Source organism: Corythoichthys intestinalis, chromosome 14, assembly GCF_030265065.1.
Source record: "Corythoichthys intestinalis isolate RoL2023-P3 chromosome 14, ASM3026506v1, whole genome shotgun sequence".
Taxonomy (NCBI): Eukaryota; Metazoa; Chordata; class Actinopteri; order Syngnathiformes; family Syngnathidae; genus Corythoichthys; species Corythoichthys intestinalis.
Genome location: NC_080408.1, coordinates 17916483 through 17931424, shown reverse-complemented (window position 1 = coordinate 17931424; position 14942 = coordinate 17916483). Strand labels below are relative to the sequence as shown.

At 40.9% G+C, this 14942-nt stretch overlaps 1 protein-coding gene across 2 annotated transcripts; it reads right to left on the bottom strand.

Moving 5' to 3' along the window:
- Positions 1–507: 507 nt before the first annotated feature.
- On the bottom strand, positions 508–9444 carry pex19 (peroxisomal biogenesis factor 19). 2 transcript variants are annotated; one of them, XM_057857713.1, is made up of 8 exons: positions 9333–9444; positions 8839–8924; positions 8601–8766; positions 8434–8519; positions 2552–2728; positions 2325–2483; positions 2206–2250; positions 508–1637 (listed from the first exon to the last, which is right to left on the bottom strand). In XM_057857713.1, the coding sequence occupies exons 1-8, from the start codon at positions 9394–9396 to the stop codon at positions 1548–1550; spliced, it is 873 nt and encodes a 290-aa protein (XP_057713696.1). In that variant the 5' UTR covers positions 9397–9444; the 3' UTR covers positions 508–1547. The 2 variants fall into 2 exon arrangements, with proteins under 2 accessions (XP_057713696.1, XP_057713695.1); XM_057857712.1 differs by having other exon boundaries at positions 512–1637; positions 8601–8769.
- Positions 9445–14942: the final 5498 nt, after the last annotated feature.

Genomic DNA, 14942 nt, shown 5'->3' with positions numbered 1-14942 from the left:
CATGGGTCTTCCAGCAGAACAATGACCCAAAGCACTTCAAAAAGCACTAGAAAATGCTTTGAGAGAAGGCACCGGAGACTTCTAAAGTGGCCAGCAATAAGTCCTGACCTGAATCCCAGAGAACACCTGTTGAGAGATCTGAAAATGGCAGTTTGGAGAAGGCACCCTTCGAATCTCAGAGACCTGGAGCAGTTGGCCAAAGAAGAATGGCCAAAATTCCAGCAGAGCATTGTCATAACTCATTGATAGATATCGGAAGCGGTTGTTTGCAGTCATTTTGTCTAAAGGTTGTGATACCAAGCATTAGGCTGAGAGTGCCAATACTTTTGTCCGGCCCATTTTTGGAGTTTTGTGCAAAATGATAACGACCCCCCCCCCTTTTTTTTTTTTGTATATATTAATTGCAAGCAAAATAAATGAAGATGTTACTACCAAATCATTTGTAATTGCAATCATTTTCTGGGAGAAATTGAGCATTATCTGACATAATTGCAGGGGTGACAACTCTTTTGGACAGCACTGTAAGATAAATTTGAAATTTGGCCAAATTGGGGGTCTGAGAGCGGAACTTAAAGTCACCTGAGTGTTTTCCGCCATATATATTTTTAAAGGTTTAACATTATGTGTGTCGCTCTGACACACCAACAGTTTTGGTGCTTCATAAGTACCCAAAGCCCAAACAGCAGACATTAATCTTCACAATATCTTTTTATTGAGTGTTTAAAAACAAACAAACCAAAAAAGTAGTTCTGGCATGTTATGTCGTTGGGCCCTGAATGGGTGGCATGAGAAGGAAAGCACTTTAATTGACCTTTTCTCTGCATGGCTCCCTGAGCTTTCGAGACCCATCTCCATTTTCTCACACACAGCAACGACTTTTTTATGCGCACAAAGTGCTCTGGCCTTTTCAAAATACTTCTTTTAAAGTATAATTTTCAAACACTCCACTCATGAGGCACTCATATTGAGTGCAAATCAAACATCACAATAAAACCACAACACATTGAGGGAAGCACTTTAGAAAGGTAAGTTCACACTATAATCACCATCAGCCCCAATCAAGTAATTCACTTATGATCAATATCGGGATGACTGAAGGAAACATAACAGTGAGTCTTAATTAATAATCTTTTCTACATTTATGCTCAAAATCGAGTCCGGTGTGTTAATGACTATTATGCTCATTACACTATGACACGAATTTACCACTCACACTGATTAACCCTCCTTTTATGTTTTGGGTCAAATTGACCCATTTTAACGGTCCTATTACATTACCAGTCAACAGACCTGTAAATATCCCGATGAGGAAGGTAACAGAAATGGCATGGAGGGTACAGGTCCATCATTATGGAGGAGGGAATGCAGTTAAAATAAAAAGGTATGCAGAGATGTTCAAACGTTTGAGTGTGTGTTGAAATTTCTCAACCTCGTCCACATCTGTCCGCATATTTGGGGGCGAGCGGAGATGACGTATCACACTGCTGACGCCATTCACTTTCGGCGGTTGCAGCCATCTCAGTAGTTGGGGTCGGGCCGCTGTTACCTCACATAATGGAGCACTGCTCGGCCCCCCCGCCTCCCCCAAGGCCTCCTGGGAGGTTGAGAGAGTCTAGGTCGAAGTTCAAGCCGGGAGGCTGGCAAGGGGAGAAGAAGGCAGCATCAAATCTATTGTTTGCTCTCAACAGGGTTTATACTGGTTTATACAAGCTATTTAAGACATCTTTAAAAAAATGAATAAAAAAAACAATAAAATTGTCCAAAATATTTATTTCTATATAAATGGTGACTTTCATTGAAAAGAAAAACAGTATTAAAGAATGACTTTCAAACCAGGTCTCTTTAAAACTTGAGTTGTTAATCCCGTTCTGTTCTGATAACTCGAAAGTACAATAATTCCCCCCACGATAATACTGTTATCTTATTGGCTGCCATTGACAACGATAGAAAAATGAACGATATACGAATGTTCATTCACTGCCAACCCTCCCAGTTCAAATGGATTGGACGTCTACTACTGACAAACTCATTTAAATTTACAGCAGAAGGAAAAGAGCCACATAATTTCAAGTCTATCATCATCATCACTGGAAACTAAAGATTTATCAAAGATTTATCTTTCTTCCTACCTAGCCTCAGCTTTAAAATTACTTTTTTTTTTTTTTAATTGTGAAATGACAGGAACATTCCGGAACAAAAACTTACGGCATCTCCCGCGAGTTCTTTGGGTGGCTGTCCAAGGTCCTGCAGCTGCAAGGCAAAACGAGTTATAAGAAAAATGATATGAAGAACTCGCAGGAGCGCTTAGATGAGAGTCCTGTCACCTGCTGCATGAGGTCCATGATTCCTTCAAAGACCTTGTCACCGTCTTCCTCCTTCTCAAAGCGTTGGCAGATTTCACTCATGATCCTGGCCTGCTGCTCGTAGCGTTGGACGTCCTCTGGGCTCAGGCTGGACCTGTTGGCCTCCAACCACTCTGGATACTGAGGAAAAGAGGTTAGTCATTTTAGTGGATGAACCACCGGTGTATGTGTTGACCATGTTTACGAACCTTAGTGGTGATCTCCTTGAGGGATGGGTAAAGCACCTCCTTGGAGAGGAGATTCTGCATGATGGATTGCATGATGGGAAGGATGTTGGCGTCGTCACCACTGCCACCTTCGCCTCCCTCTTCCAATCCCAAACCCTCAAGTGCCTTGACTAGATCGTCCCCAGCCAGGCCAGAAGACTAAGGCAATAAAAACGAGTGTACGGTGAAGAGAGTGCACATATTGATATACATTACTTGTATGCAGTGGCGTGCACAAACAATTTGGGGGGCATTTGCTCAGAGGGGAAAAAGGGCAACTTTTGCAGCGTATGTAACTGCTGCCTCGTTAGAACAATGTGATGTAATAAAAGACAGTAAAACCAGATGTAGATGCAGATGTATTAGGTAATTGCGTATTAATTTATACATGTACACTGCTGGCCAAAAGTATTGGCACTCCTGCAATTTTGTCAGATAATCCACAACTTCTCCCAGAAAATGATTGCAATTACAAATGCTTTGGTCGTAATTAAGGGTGTAACGGTTAATGTATTGTATAATGTATTGAACCGTTTCTGTACGTGGTGCTCGGTTCGAAACGGAGGCGTACCGAAGGAGTTTCTGATGTAATGTAACCCTTACTTTTCGAGGCTGTGAGTCGATCGGGTTACAGTTTCTTTGTGTAGATTATATACTGTATTTACTCCGTCTTCTCTACTATAATAAGGACCAACACAGTAGGACAGTTCAAAGTTCTAAGTTAGTCTAAACTGTTAGTCCTGATAGGATTTAGAGTTTTTGCAGTGTTCAGAACAAAAGTATTGTAACATATCAGGTTATAATGTGGCGGGGATATTTGCATGCGTTCCTGAATGCACCGCGTGACGTGCGGGGGTGAGGGAGGTGCGGGAGAGCGAGAGACATGCCTTCCTGTTGTTGTTGTCGTTCCACAAGTTCCCAAAAAAGAAATAATTGCAACCTAACGAAGCGGGTGACTCTTTGTCAACGTTACAGTATGATACCTGCTGTATTAGAGCACATTAGGGACCAGTGCTACTTGGTATTTCATCCAGCAATGACTACTGAGCTAAAATTGACAGTTAGCTTTATCATATTTTCATTTTACACCCTCATCACTCTACAGCGCTATGTTTTCACAGATTAAATAAAGCCTGTATGTAAGACACGTTAGCCACGCATCGACAGTGGTCTTAATTAATAGAAACCTAGCCCTCCGCAGGTCTTACGTGAGCGAGTGACAGTTACGTTAATCTTATTTATTAGCGCTGAGAAATGAAGGCTGTTTACTAACAACGCTGACTCTGTCATTTCGCATCTAGTTCAACATACATGTGATATCTATGACACCCCGTCAGCAATCGCCCCCACACTGCCCCATGGTCAATCCCGGCACCGGGGCTCCCACCCGAGCGCGCCCAATCATATCCAGCCGTGCCCGAGCCCCACCAAACACGCGACAGCAGCGCAGATGAGCAGAGACGCCACGCGGGTGCCACCCCAGGGCCACGGCCCCCACCCAGCCAGCCCGGGGAGGGAGGGCGTGCAGGTGGGGGGGCAGCACAGCCCATATCTCATCTCGCAGCCCAGCAAAGGAGCCATCATCACCTCCCCGGGATCCAGGGTGGTCCCCCGGGCCACCTTCGCCCCCATCACCCGGCCTTCAGGGATGGAAGAGGGGACGCACCAGCAACCCCACGCCTACCCCCACCCCTGTCCTCCCACCCGGCCCACGAGCCACAGCCGCAGCCCCCCCAACCAGCTCGGCACGCCACGAGACCCCCCCCACCGCCCACCAAGCCCAGGGCAGGCGACACCCAGCCGATACACCGGCATCCAGCTAGCGACCCGCGACGGAGCGCAGGGCGAATACCCAGGCAGAGAAGAGAGAAGGCAGAAGCAGAAGAATGCCGAGGAGCCATAAAAAAAAATTGATGCTAGTTAAATTCCCTTTTATTGGAGCCCTGGTTAACTTATTTTTGGGATTGAATGGTTATTATTAAAGTTTAAGAGTCGAAAAAAAATAATTGGGATATATTATAAAAAATATATTTTAGCAAGGGGAGGTATATAAAAAATTGTGTCCATATTTATATTGATCATAACAGTGGTGAATGATCTTATTTGTACACATGTACAAGCAGCAGCAGTTTTATCACCATCCAAGTTGTTTGAGCATGTAATGTACTAGTGGTGCAACCGTTTGCGGTTCAAAGCCGAACCATTCGGTTCGCCCTGTACGGTTCAATACGCCTTTATGAACCGCGCCTTTTCGGGTTTGCAATTAATGAATTGATCGAGCTCTGTGTGCCTGTGTGTGACGTGAACCACCGCTGTGGAGAAATTCCCGCCCCGCAAGTAAATGTCGGATCGCTGTCAAGCTCCTGTGTAATAGAAGCCGACTAACGCCCTCTCTCGCTTACGAGCGAAGTTAAAGTGAAACAAGAAAGAAATTGCTATGGCAAGCGGTGGAGAGACCGAATTTTGAGGAAGCACCGGCTTCTTTCAAATCTGCGGTGTGGCAACATTTTAGTTTCCCCGTGGACTTCTACAATGCGGAGGGAGAGAAAATATTGAAGAAAAAAAAAATTTGCAAGAATTGCTCGGTGCTTGTTCCCCATGCTAATGGCAACACTTTTATAACATGACTCCGGCACCTCAGCCTGCATCACCCACAGATATTACTTTCTCAGGGCAGGACAACCCCGAAGATGACACCAGTGCAAACACACGACGGGCTTCGTTAATTTGTTTGCAACGCTTGACCCGCGTTACATTGTTCACTCGCGGACATAGTTCTCCAACAACGTAATCCCCGACATTTATGAAATGGCACGTAAAGCCATCGAAGATGATTTCGCTAAAGCACATAGTTTCGCCCTGACCACTGATTGTTGGGCGTCCCGTGCTACAGAGTGCTACTACTTAACTGTGACGGTCCACTATAATTCATACCTGTCAAGTTGTACTGTCTCGTAATTTGTACAAGTGAGCTCTGATTTTTAAATGTGTACGCCGTACGTTACGTTCAAAATCTTCACGTTTTTCCGTGCATAACGTTTTTTTTTTTTCATCCGTTCGGATTTGGTCACCGTTTCTGCAACAAGACAATGTTCGTTAATACGTTGGGTGAATGACGCGAGAAAAAGTCAGACACGGAGAGGGAAGAGTGTTTGTTGAGACGCTTTAGCAAACGTGATGCTAGGCTAGGTGGTTCCAATATTTCCTGACTGTAGCCGACAGAATTCAATCTACGCCTAGATATCTCATGCATATAGAACTACATGCGAAATGACAGACTCAGTAGCGTTTGTAAACAGCCGCCATTTTAGAGCAGTAAACTTCTCAGAGAGGCTCTGTTGTAGTAAAACTTCCGAGCGAACCTAAGCAACTATTTATCTAAAATACTCCTAACTCGGCAAAATCTTGACTTGAGTCTATCTTTAAAGGATGAAACAGTTTTAAAATGTTCACATGTCGAAAGTAGACAGAAGGGAACTAATGCAAAAACGGGAGCAATTTTATCAACTTTAACGGTTGATTCACAACAGTCAATGACCTCCAAACATAGCAAAGGTTACTATGTTTTGTTTGTTTTTTGTTTTTTTTTTTAATGAAAAAAAAAAAACACGAAAGGTATCACCAGTTACTTTGCCAAGTAACGTTTTTACTACTGTGTGTGTATTTCAGTAGTCAGTCACTACACTAGCCAAAGAGCTAAAAGGCATTTTAACAGTCGAAAATGTTTACATTTTAACTTTATTTCATTTTTTTAAAAGCAAAATAAAGGCAGTTAAAAAAAAAAAAAAAAACGAGACCATGATCCCAAAACCGAGGTTCAAACCGAACCGTGGACTAACTGAACCGTTGCACCCCTATAGTGTACATACATGTTTGTTAACCTCAGCTAACGTCTATTAACCCTTTAAGGTCTGGGCCTAGTTTGTCGGATTTTGCATGCCTTTGAAGTTGCCTTTAAATTTCAAAGAAAGAATTGTTTACGATGGCCTGGTTTGGTCCCTTTTTTTGTGACACCTTGAACTTCATGTCCAAACTGTTGTTTCCTTCACTGACCAATTATAAAATCATTTTGGGCCCAAAAAGACCAAAAATTCCAAAATCATTTTGTCAAAATTTTTTAATATTGATGTCCAATTGACAACCAAACATGCGTAACGAACCGTTTTGAAACTTTATAATATTTATTCAACGTTAGGATGAACATTCAACCAAAAAAATTTAGAATAAATAGTCTTATATTTGACAATTCAACATAAACAACAGGTATAGCCATAGGCGTTTTTTGCCTTTATACATGCTCTAGTCAAAACAGGTTATATACAGCAGACCAAACAGTGAAGAACAGTGAAAAAATATATACCATCTAACACAACAAGTGTTTAGAGGCCATCTCTTTATGAGTTTAGGTATTGCGCCCATCACCTGATGAAAACTATGTACACACAATCAAGCTTCTTGAACACACATTTATATACACAAATTGAGAAGACTGATTGGGGGGGAAAAAAGTATTTTCAAAAATATGTACAATAAACAAGTTCTTTTTTTTTTTCAGGCATGCCACTCCGAAAAGCAGTTTCGTCCTGGAATTAGACACACGGCTACATCCCAACACACACACTTCCATGGGGTGTCGGTCCTCTTTCCACCCTTTGCGCACTGCTGGCATTTCCTCCGGCCTTGAGTTGCTTTGCTTCTCCCTTCTGCCCCGTCACAGATGGTGACTGGCACATGGATTGTGCATTGCTGCTTTGGCTTAGTTGAGGCCTCGAATAGAATGCCATAGCTGAATATGTGCTACATCCCTAATCTTCATATAGAAAGAAGAACACCACAAATTATAAATTCCTGCCTGGGATACACACCGTGCACGTACGACTTTGATCTGATATGCACATTTTATTATTATATACACAAACACACACTTATATTGCATCAAAATTAACTTTGTCTTGCAATATCAAAAGAAACTTTCAAAAGAAACGTTTTCACCATTAAAAAAAAAAAAGTGAGTTGGCTTACCTCTGCTCGTTGATGGCGTCACCCACGTGTTCAAATCCGTCGCTATCTTCACTCACGGACTCTTCCGAAGAAGACGATGACGACGAATTTGGACCATCCTCTTCCTCGAGTTGATCAAATAGCACAATTGCTTGCGCTAAATTTAGTTTTCCGTTCATTCTCAAAGTCACACAAAGTCGCTCGCTCGAATCAAATGGCCGTCGCTCGCCACCTCGCTGCTTCAGAACACTCCTCCTCCCTCTCGTTCGGTGGAACCTCGCACGGCAGTTATATTTATAAAAAAATAAAATAAAATAAATTAAAAAAAAAAAAAACGCATTTTGTGCTTCCACTGTGACTTCGAAAGGGTTCGTTTGATTTGTGTTTTTTTCATGGAGCTTCCGTTTTGAAAAAGGACAAGAAATGATGGAAATATAGACATAAACAAATGATCCATGCAGCGTTTTAATGTTTTTTTGAGAGGACAATAAAACTATAAAACTTAAATGACAATATCTCACGTTTTAGTTGGTCGATTGACTTCAAATAATAACGAGAGTAAACCGCAACTTCCGCACTTTAAAACGAGACCAACCAACGGCATGTGGATGACGTAATTAAAACGTGAGGGCGCTTCAAAGACGACATGCGCTGAGGACGCGCCGGCGCGTCCTTCGACTCTCAAGGGTTAATCTTTATGTGGCCACATTTTGATCCTAAAATAAAGTATTCCATTGATATCTATAAATACATATATATATATATATATATATATATATATATATATATATGTACAGTATTTCAAATTGTTTGTTTTTAAACCTTTAACCCAAAAAATTTTAAGTAATAAGTAAAAAGTCTACCTGCAGGTTGTCGGCATTTTTGGCAAGGCCACGGAGGGTGTCTTTGAGGCAGGACGTGAACTCTTGTTGTGAGGCTGTGTCTGTGCCTACAGCCAATAAACACACTATTTACACAAAGGGACATGAACGCGACAGTAGAGCATACACAGAACAACACAAGGACGCACCAACTTTGCCGGCAGCCTCTGAGAGTTTCTGAAAGTGCTGGAGCAGATCAGGCTCCTCCTGAGCCAGCTCCGACATGGCTTTTTCCCACTCCTGCTGGGCCTCGGCCGCCATGTCTCCCTGAAAGAGTGTCTCGAAGAGCTTGCAGTCCTCGAGCAGCGGCGGTGGCTGCTGATGTGAGATGTACATATTGATGTTTGTATTTGGTTTGTTCAAAAAGCACAAAATAAACACACCAACCTTCTCTGCTCCATGGGTGGACGAAGAGGAGGATGGAGCTTTTGGTTCAGGAGGCTCACCCTGCTTATCAAAGTCGGCTAGCGCACCTAAAAAAATATTTTGCACCTTAATATATGCACACTTTAAACATAGATAATACAAAATGTAACTTGAAACAGCTGATAAGATGTTTGGATACAAACTACCAATATCAAAGGGTTGATAATGCAGTCCACAATTTCCCTACAATCCTTTAAGGTTTTGACGATAACAGAGACACAGCACGATGTTTAATGACTTCCCTTTTATGACCTATTATATCACATTAACACAATCCTAATTATAATTGTAAGGAAGGTTTTAGCGAGGGAAGGTTTCATTTGAGTTTGCCATCAACTTTACGGGGCGCTACAACATTAGCCGACGAACGACCAACCTCCGTTTTCACGTAGACGAACAGGACAAACACTTTAAAATATCGTATTGGTGTGTTAACAGGTAAATTGTGAGCGTACTGTCCAGTAATTCGTCCAGTTCGGCGTCGTTGCCGACCTGCAAGTCTTCGGCTGCGGACGCCATGACGGAATGCTGCAGTGCGTCTCACAAAAATGACGTTAGAGGACAAATATCCATAGATATCATGTATATAATGCTAGATGTCTAATTAAGCGGTTGGCGGCGTAAGTAGGTGGCGGCCATCTTGTATCGGGGGACTTCTCTGCTTTTCTCTACCTAACAAAGTACTCTTTATCTCCCTGAAATCTTGACGGATTTACAAACGGTTAGTTTTACTGTATTATATATATATTAGGGCTGTCAAACGATTACAATTTTTGATCGAGTTAATGACAGCTTAAAAATTAATTAATCGTAATTAATCACAATTCAAACCATCTCTAAAATATGCCATATTTTTCTATAAATTATTGTTGGAATGGAAAGATAAGACAAGACAGATGTATACATTCAACATACTGCACATAAGTACTGTATTTGTTTATATAACAATAAATCCACTATATGGCATTAAAATTGTAAACATTCTTTCAGTGAAAGGGATATAGAAAGACTTGTAATTCTTAAAAGATAAATGTGAGTACAAGTTATAGTAATTTAGATAGTTTGCATATTGTGAGTAAATATTGACATCTAGTGTATTTGATGAGCTAAACGAAATGTTTGAATAGAGTTTGACCAAAGGCTGATTATTATTTTGCATAACTATAGACCCTACCCACGTGACGTCACAACTCCGCCCTCCTGACTGGTGCCGCCCAATTGTCCGTCAACACATCGTGTTTACCTGTTGCGGCTACGTACATTCCTCCTATTTACGGCGTGTTTTTCTGCTCGTTAACATTAATAATCAAAATGGTGAAGGCGTGTGTGGCGGTCGGTTGCAATAACAGAGAAGAAAGACGGAGAGACTTGAAGTTCTACCGGATTCCGAGAGACCCGGAGAGGAGAGAGCGAGATGGGCTGCTGCAATTCGACGAGAAAACTGGGCTCCAAACAATTACCACAGATTATGTAGTAGTCATATTATATCTGGTAAGGTGCATTTAATATATATTTAGAGGGTTTGGGGCTGACAACCACAATTAAGATCATTGCTAGGCTAATCGCCGACAACATACAGATATGTATGTAGTGAGAGTGCTATCGCTAAACCATATAAACATTAAAAGCCCTAGCTCCATTGACAAATGACATGAAATACATTAGACTTGACAGTGGATGTTAGCAAGAACAAAAGATTTTGAATTAAAAAATTCGTAACTCACCTTTCCAGGCACAAGATAGATTCCTGCCGAATTTTCGTGGACGAGGACCTGTTTCACCCAACCAGCAACGAAGTATTTATAAGCCTCCAAGCTCTTAAAGTTTTTCAAACTTTCGTGAGAATAGGCTGATTTTGTGTGGACAAGATAGTTGTAAATATCAGGGTAGCTAGCAGATGTCAGGCAAATACGGCGAAGACAGCGGGTCGAAAAACATCGATTTAGGCATCAAATATGGATCTGGCGAATGGATAAACTGAAGCTTTTCCACATAACGTCTTTTATGCAACGCATCAAGTGAATTTACGGCATCCGAAAGCACCGGGTCTTCCATGAAATGCATTATAAATTGCCCGATCAATTGAGACCATTGATAATATAGACACAAAATGACGGACAAGGGGGCGGAACAATACAGCGATCACGTGATTTTGTGACGTCGGTGGGTAGGGTCTATTTTGATTGGGAACGCCAGTTCTCTTTGCATTGAGCGCTTTTCTTTTTGTGAACATTTTTTTTTTTTAGAGAGATAGGAATATTATTTTTGTTGTGCTTTCACTAAATGATACTGTAGTGACTTAACTGTTCTTAAATGCCCAAATACATGATGTGAAGTTGGGCAACCATGACTTTCAGTGGTGGCTGCAAATGGTATATGTTCTCTGCGTTGTGTTCAATACAGGGTGTTAAGAACAAGATCATCTCCTGTCTTTCTTCCGAACATCGCTCGCCACAATAGTTATAATTGCGGTGGAAGAGATGCCAAAGTGTATACCAGTAAATAACGTGGCGCCAATGAATGCCTGTGTCCACTCCACTTGCTTGTCTCTGCCTCTTAGCTCTCAATATACATAAAACGGCGCCATTGTAGTCTGTACGCGGCAATGCGTGAGTGGGTCGTTCCGCGCATGCGTTAAATATTTTAACGTGATTAATTTAAAAAAATAATTACCGCCAGTTAACGCAATAATTTTGAAAGCCCCTTTATATATACAGTGCCTTGCAAAAGTATTCGGCCCCCTTGAATCTTGCAACCTTTCGCCACATTTCAGGCTTCAAACATAAAGATATGATATTTGATTTTTTTGTCAAGAATCAACAACAAGTGGGACACAATCGTGAAGTGGAACAACATTTATTGGATAATTTAAACTTTTTTAACAAGTAAAAAACTGAAAAGTGGGGCGTGCAATATTATTCGGCCCCTTTACTTTCAGTGCAGCAAACTCACTCCAGAAGTTCAGAGAGGATCTCTGAATGATCCAATGTTGTCCTAAATGACCGATGATGATAAATAGAATCCAAATGTGTGTAATCAAGTCTCCGTATAAATGCACCTTCTCTGTGATAGTCTCAGGGTTCTGTTTAAAGTGCAGAGAGCATTATGAAAACCAAGGAACACACCAGGCAGGTCCGAGATACTGTTGTGGAGAAGTTTAAAGCCGGATTTGGATACAAAAAGATTTCCCAAGCTTTAAACATCTCAAGGAGCACTGTGCAAGCCATCATATTGAAATGGAAGGAGCATCAGACCACTGCAAATCTACCAAGACCCGGCCGTCCTTCCAAACTTTCTTCTCAAACAAGGAGAAAACTGATCAGAGATGCAGCCAAGAGGCCCATGATCACTCTGGATGAACTGCAGAGATCTACAGCTGAGGTGGGAGAGTCTGTCCATAGGACAACAATCAGTCGTACACTGCACAAATCTGGCCTTTATGGAAGACTGGCAAGAAGAAAGCCATTTCTCAAAGATATCCATAAAAAGTCTCGTTTAAAGTTTGCCACAAGCCACCTGGGAGACACACCAAACATGTGGAAGAAGGTGCTCTGGTCAGATGAAACCAAAATTGAACTTTTTGGCCACAATGCAAAACGATATGTTTGGCGTAAAAGCAACACAGCTCATCACCCTGAACACACCATCCCCACTGTCAAACATGGTGGTGGCAGCATCATGGTTTGGGCCTGCTTTTCTTCAGCAGGGACAGGGTAGATGGTTAAAATTGACGGGAAGATGGATGCAGCCAAATACAGGAACATTCTGGAAGAAAATCTGTTGGTATCTGCACAAGACCTGAGACTGGGACGGAGATTTATCTTCCAACAGGACAATGATCCAAAACATAAAGCCAAATCTACAATGGAATGGTTAAAAAATAAACGTATCCAGGTGTTAGAATGGCCAAGTCAAAGTCCAGACCTGAATCCAATCGAGAATCTGTGGAAAGGGCTGAAGACTGCTGTTCACAAACACTCTCCATCCATCCTCACTGAGCTCCAGCTGTTTTGCAAGGAAGAATGGGCAAGAATGTCAGTCTCTCGATGTGCAAAACTGATAGAAACATACCCCAAGCGACTTGCAGCTGTAATTGGAGCAAAAGGTGGCGCTACAAAGTATTAACGCAAGGGGGCCGAATAATATTGCACGCTCCACTTTTCAGTTTTTTATGTGTTAAAAAAGTTTAAATTATCCAATAAATTTTGTTCCACTTCACGATTCTGTCCCACTTGTTGTTGATTCTTGACAAAAAATTAAAATTTTATATCTTTATGTTTGAAGCCTGAAATGTGGCGAAAGGTTGCAAGGTTCAAGGGGGCTGAATACTTTTGCAAGGCACTGTATATAAATATATATATACAGTGGGGAGAACAAGTATTTGATACACAGTCAATGGGAAAACCCATTGGCAGTGTATCAAATACTTGTTCTCCCCACTGTATATATATATATATATATATATATATATATATATATATATATATATATATATATATATATATATATATATATATATATATATATATATATATATATATATATATATATGTATAACAACAACAATTGAACAAGTGAAATAAACAATAATAAATGTGAATATTTCTAAATACAACAAAACTAAAATGTTAACAAGTAATTTATTTAAAAATTTGAAAATGAAATAAATTATAATAAACCTAACAAAGCTTAAGCTAATGATAGTTTTTGGTGGTGTTTTTACCAACAAGTTAGCCAAATGTACTGTATTTTTCAGACTATAAGTCGCAGTTTTTTCATAGTTTGGCTGGGGGTGCGATTTATACTCTGGAGCGACTTATGTGTGAAATTATTAACACATTATTATATCATTTCACATGTTATTTTGGTGTTTTGGAGTGACACTGATGGTTTGGTAAACTTGTTAGCATGTTCTGTATGCTATAGTTATCTGAAAAACTGTTAATAGCTATGTTACATTAACATACCAGCCACGTTCGCATTTCGTTGTTCATGCATCATGTAACATTGTCATACTGTACACTTATTCAGCATGTTGTTCTCTATTGTATCTTATTTTAAATTGCATTTCAAGATGACATATCTGTTCTATGTGTTGGATTTTATCAAGTAAATCTCTCCCAAAAATGGAATTTATACTCCGGTGCGACTTATGTTTTTTTTTTTCCTCATCATCGCGCATTTTTGGGCTGGTGCGACTTATACTCGGGTGCGACTTATACTCAGGTGCGACTTATAGTCCGAAAAATATATCAGTCCCTTTTTTGGGGAATCCTTGATGCAGCTCAGACTCACCCAGACTCTATTATCAGCCAATACTAACGTTCATCCAAGAACTAAGTAAATAACAACTATGCTAATGGTCCTTTAAAAAACAGTATTTTCGCGTATTATGACAAAAATGTAGTTGTTGTGGATAAAAACCGAGCCACAGATAAATTTAACAACAGCATAATTCAATTCAAGCCAATTGAATCTATCTTGGAAGAATGTGCACAACAGACTATTAGGCTTGCTTCTATGAGTATTATTCCTTGTTTTAAATAACACCGTCTATCGATAAATTAAACCATTGTTCGAGGGGAAGTGTTGCAGTCGCCAGGCAACGCTCATAAACAATCAGAAGGCCGTTCACATGAGTCAGGGACTCTCAATGAGCGATATGCTCAAATCACATATCACAGCTGTGCTACAGGATTATGTTACAACACTTTTCCAGTGCAGGAAATCCTCTTGAAACTTTTTTTTGGTCAACTTCTGCTTTACGTCCTACATGTAATATTACTTGGAATCTTACTCATGAGGGCCCCACTGCTAATACAGGCAGACAAATGAAAAGGGGGGGGGGGGGGGGGGGGATTTCAAGAAGTTCCAACAGACCGGTGATGGTATGACAGGAAAGAGTGATGATAATCACTGCTGTGATTCAGTAACGACTTACAATGGATAAAATGTAAGGACAATTACGAAAGCATGGACCCTCAAGTCAAAATCAGACAAGCCTTCAGCTCAGGCTCTCCTTTCCTTATATATATGTCATTGCTAACTATTAGAATGCATCTCTG

Bases quoted from the DNA above. Each gene is read 5' to 3' on its own strand.
- pex19 (XM_057857712.1), bottom strand. From the start codon at position 9,396: ATGGCGTCCGCAGCCGAAGACTTGCAGGTCGGCAACGACGCCGAACTG. The intron at 8,770-8,838 runs GTTGGTGTGTTT...ATCTCACATCAG, and splicing joins CCACCCATGGAGCAGAGAAG to CAGCCACCGCCGCTGCTCGA. The intron at 8,520-8,600 runs GTGCGTCCTTGT...TATTGGCTGTAG, and splicing joins AGAGGCTGCCGGCAAAGTTG to GCACAGACACAGCCTCACAA.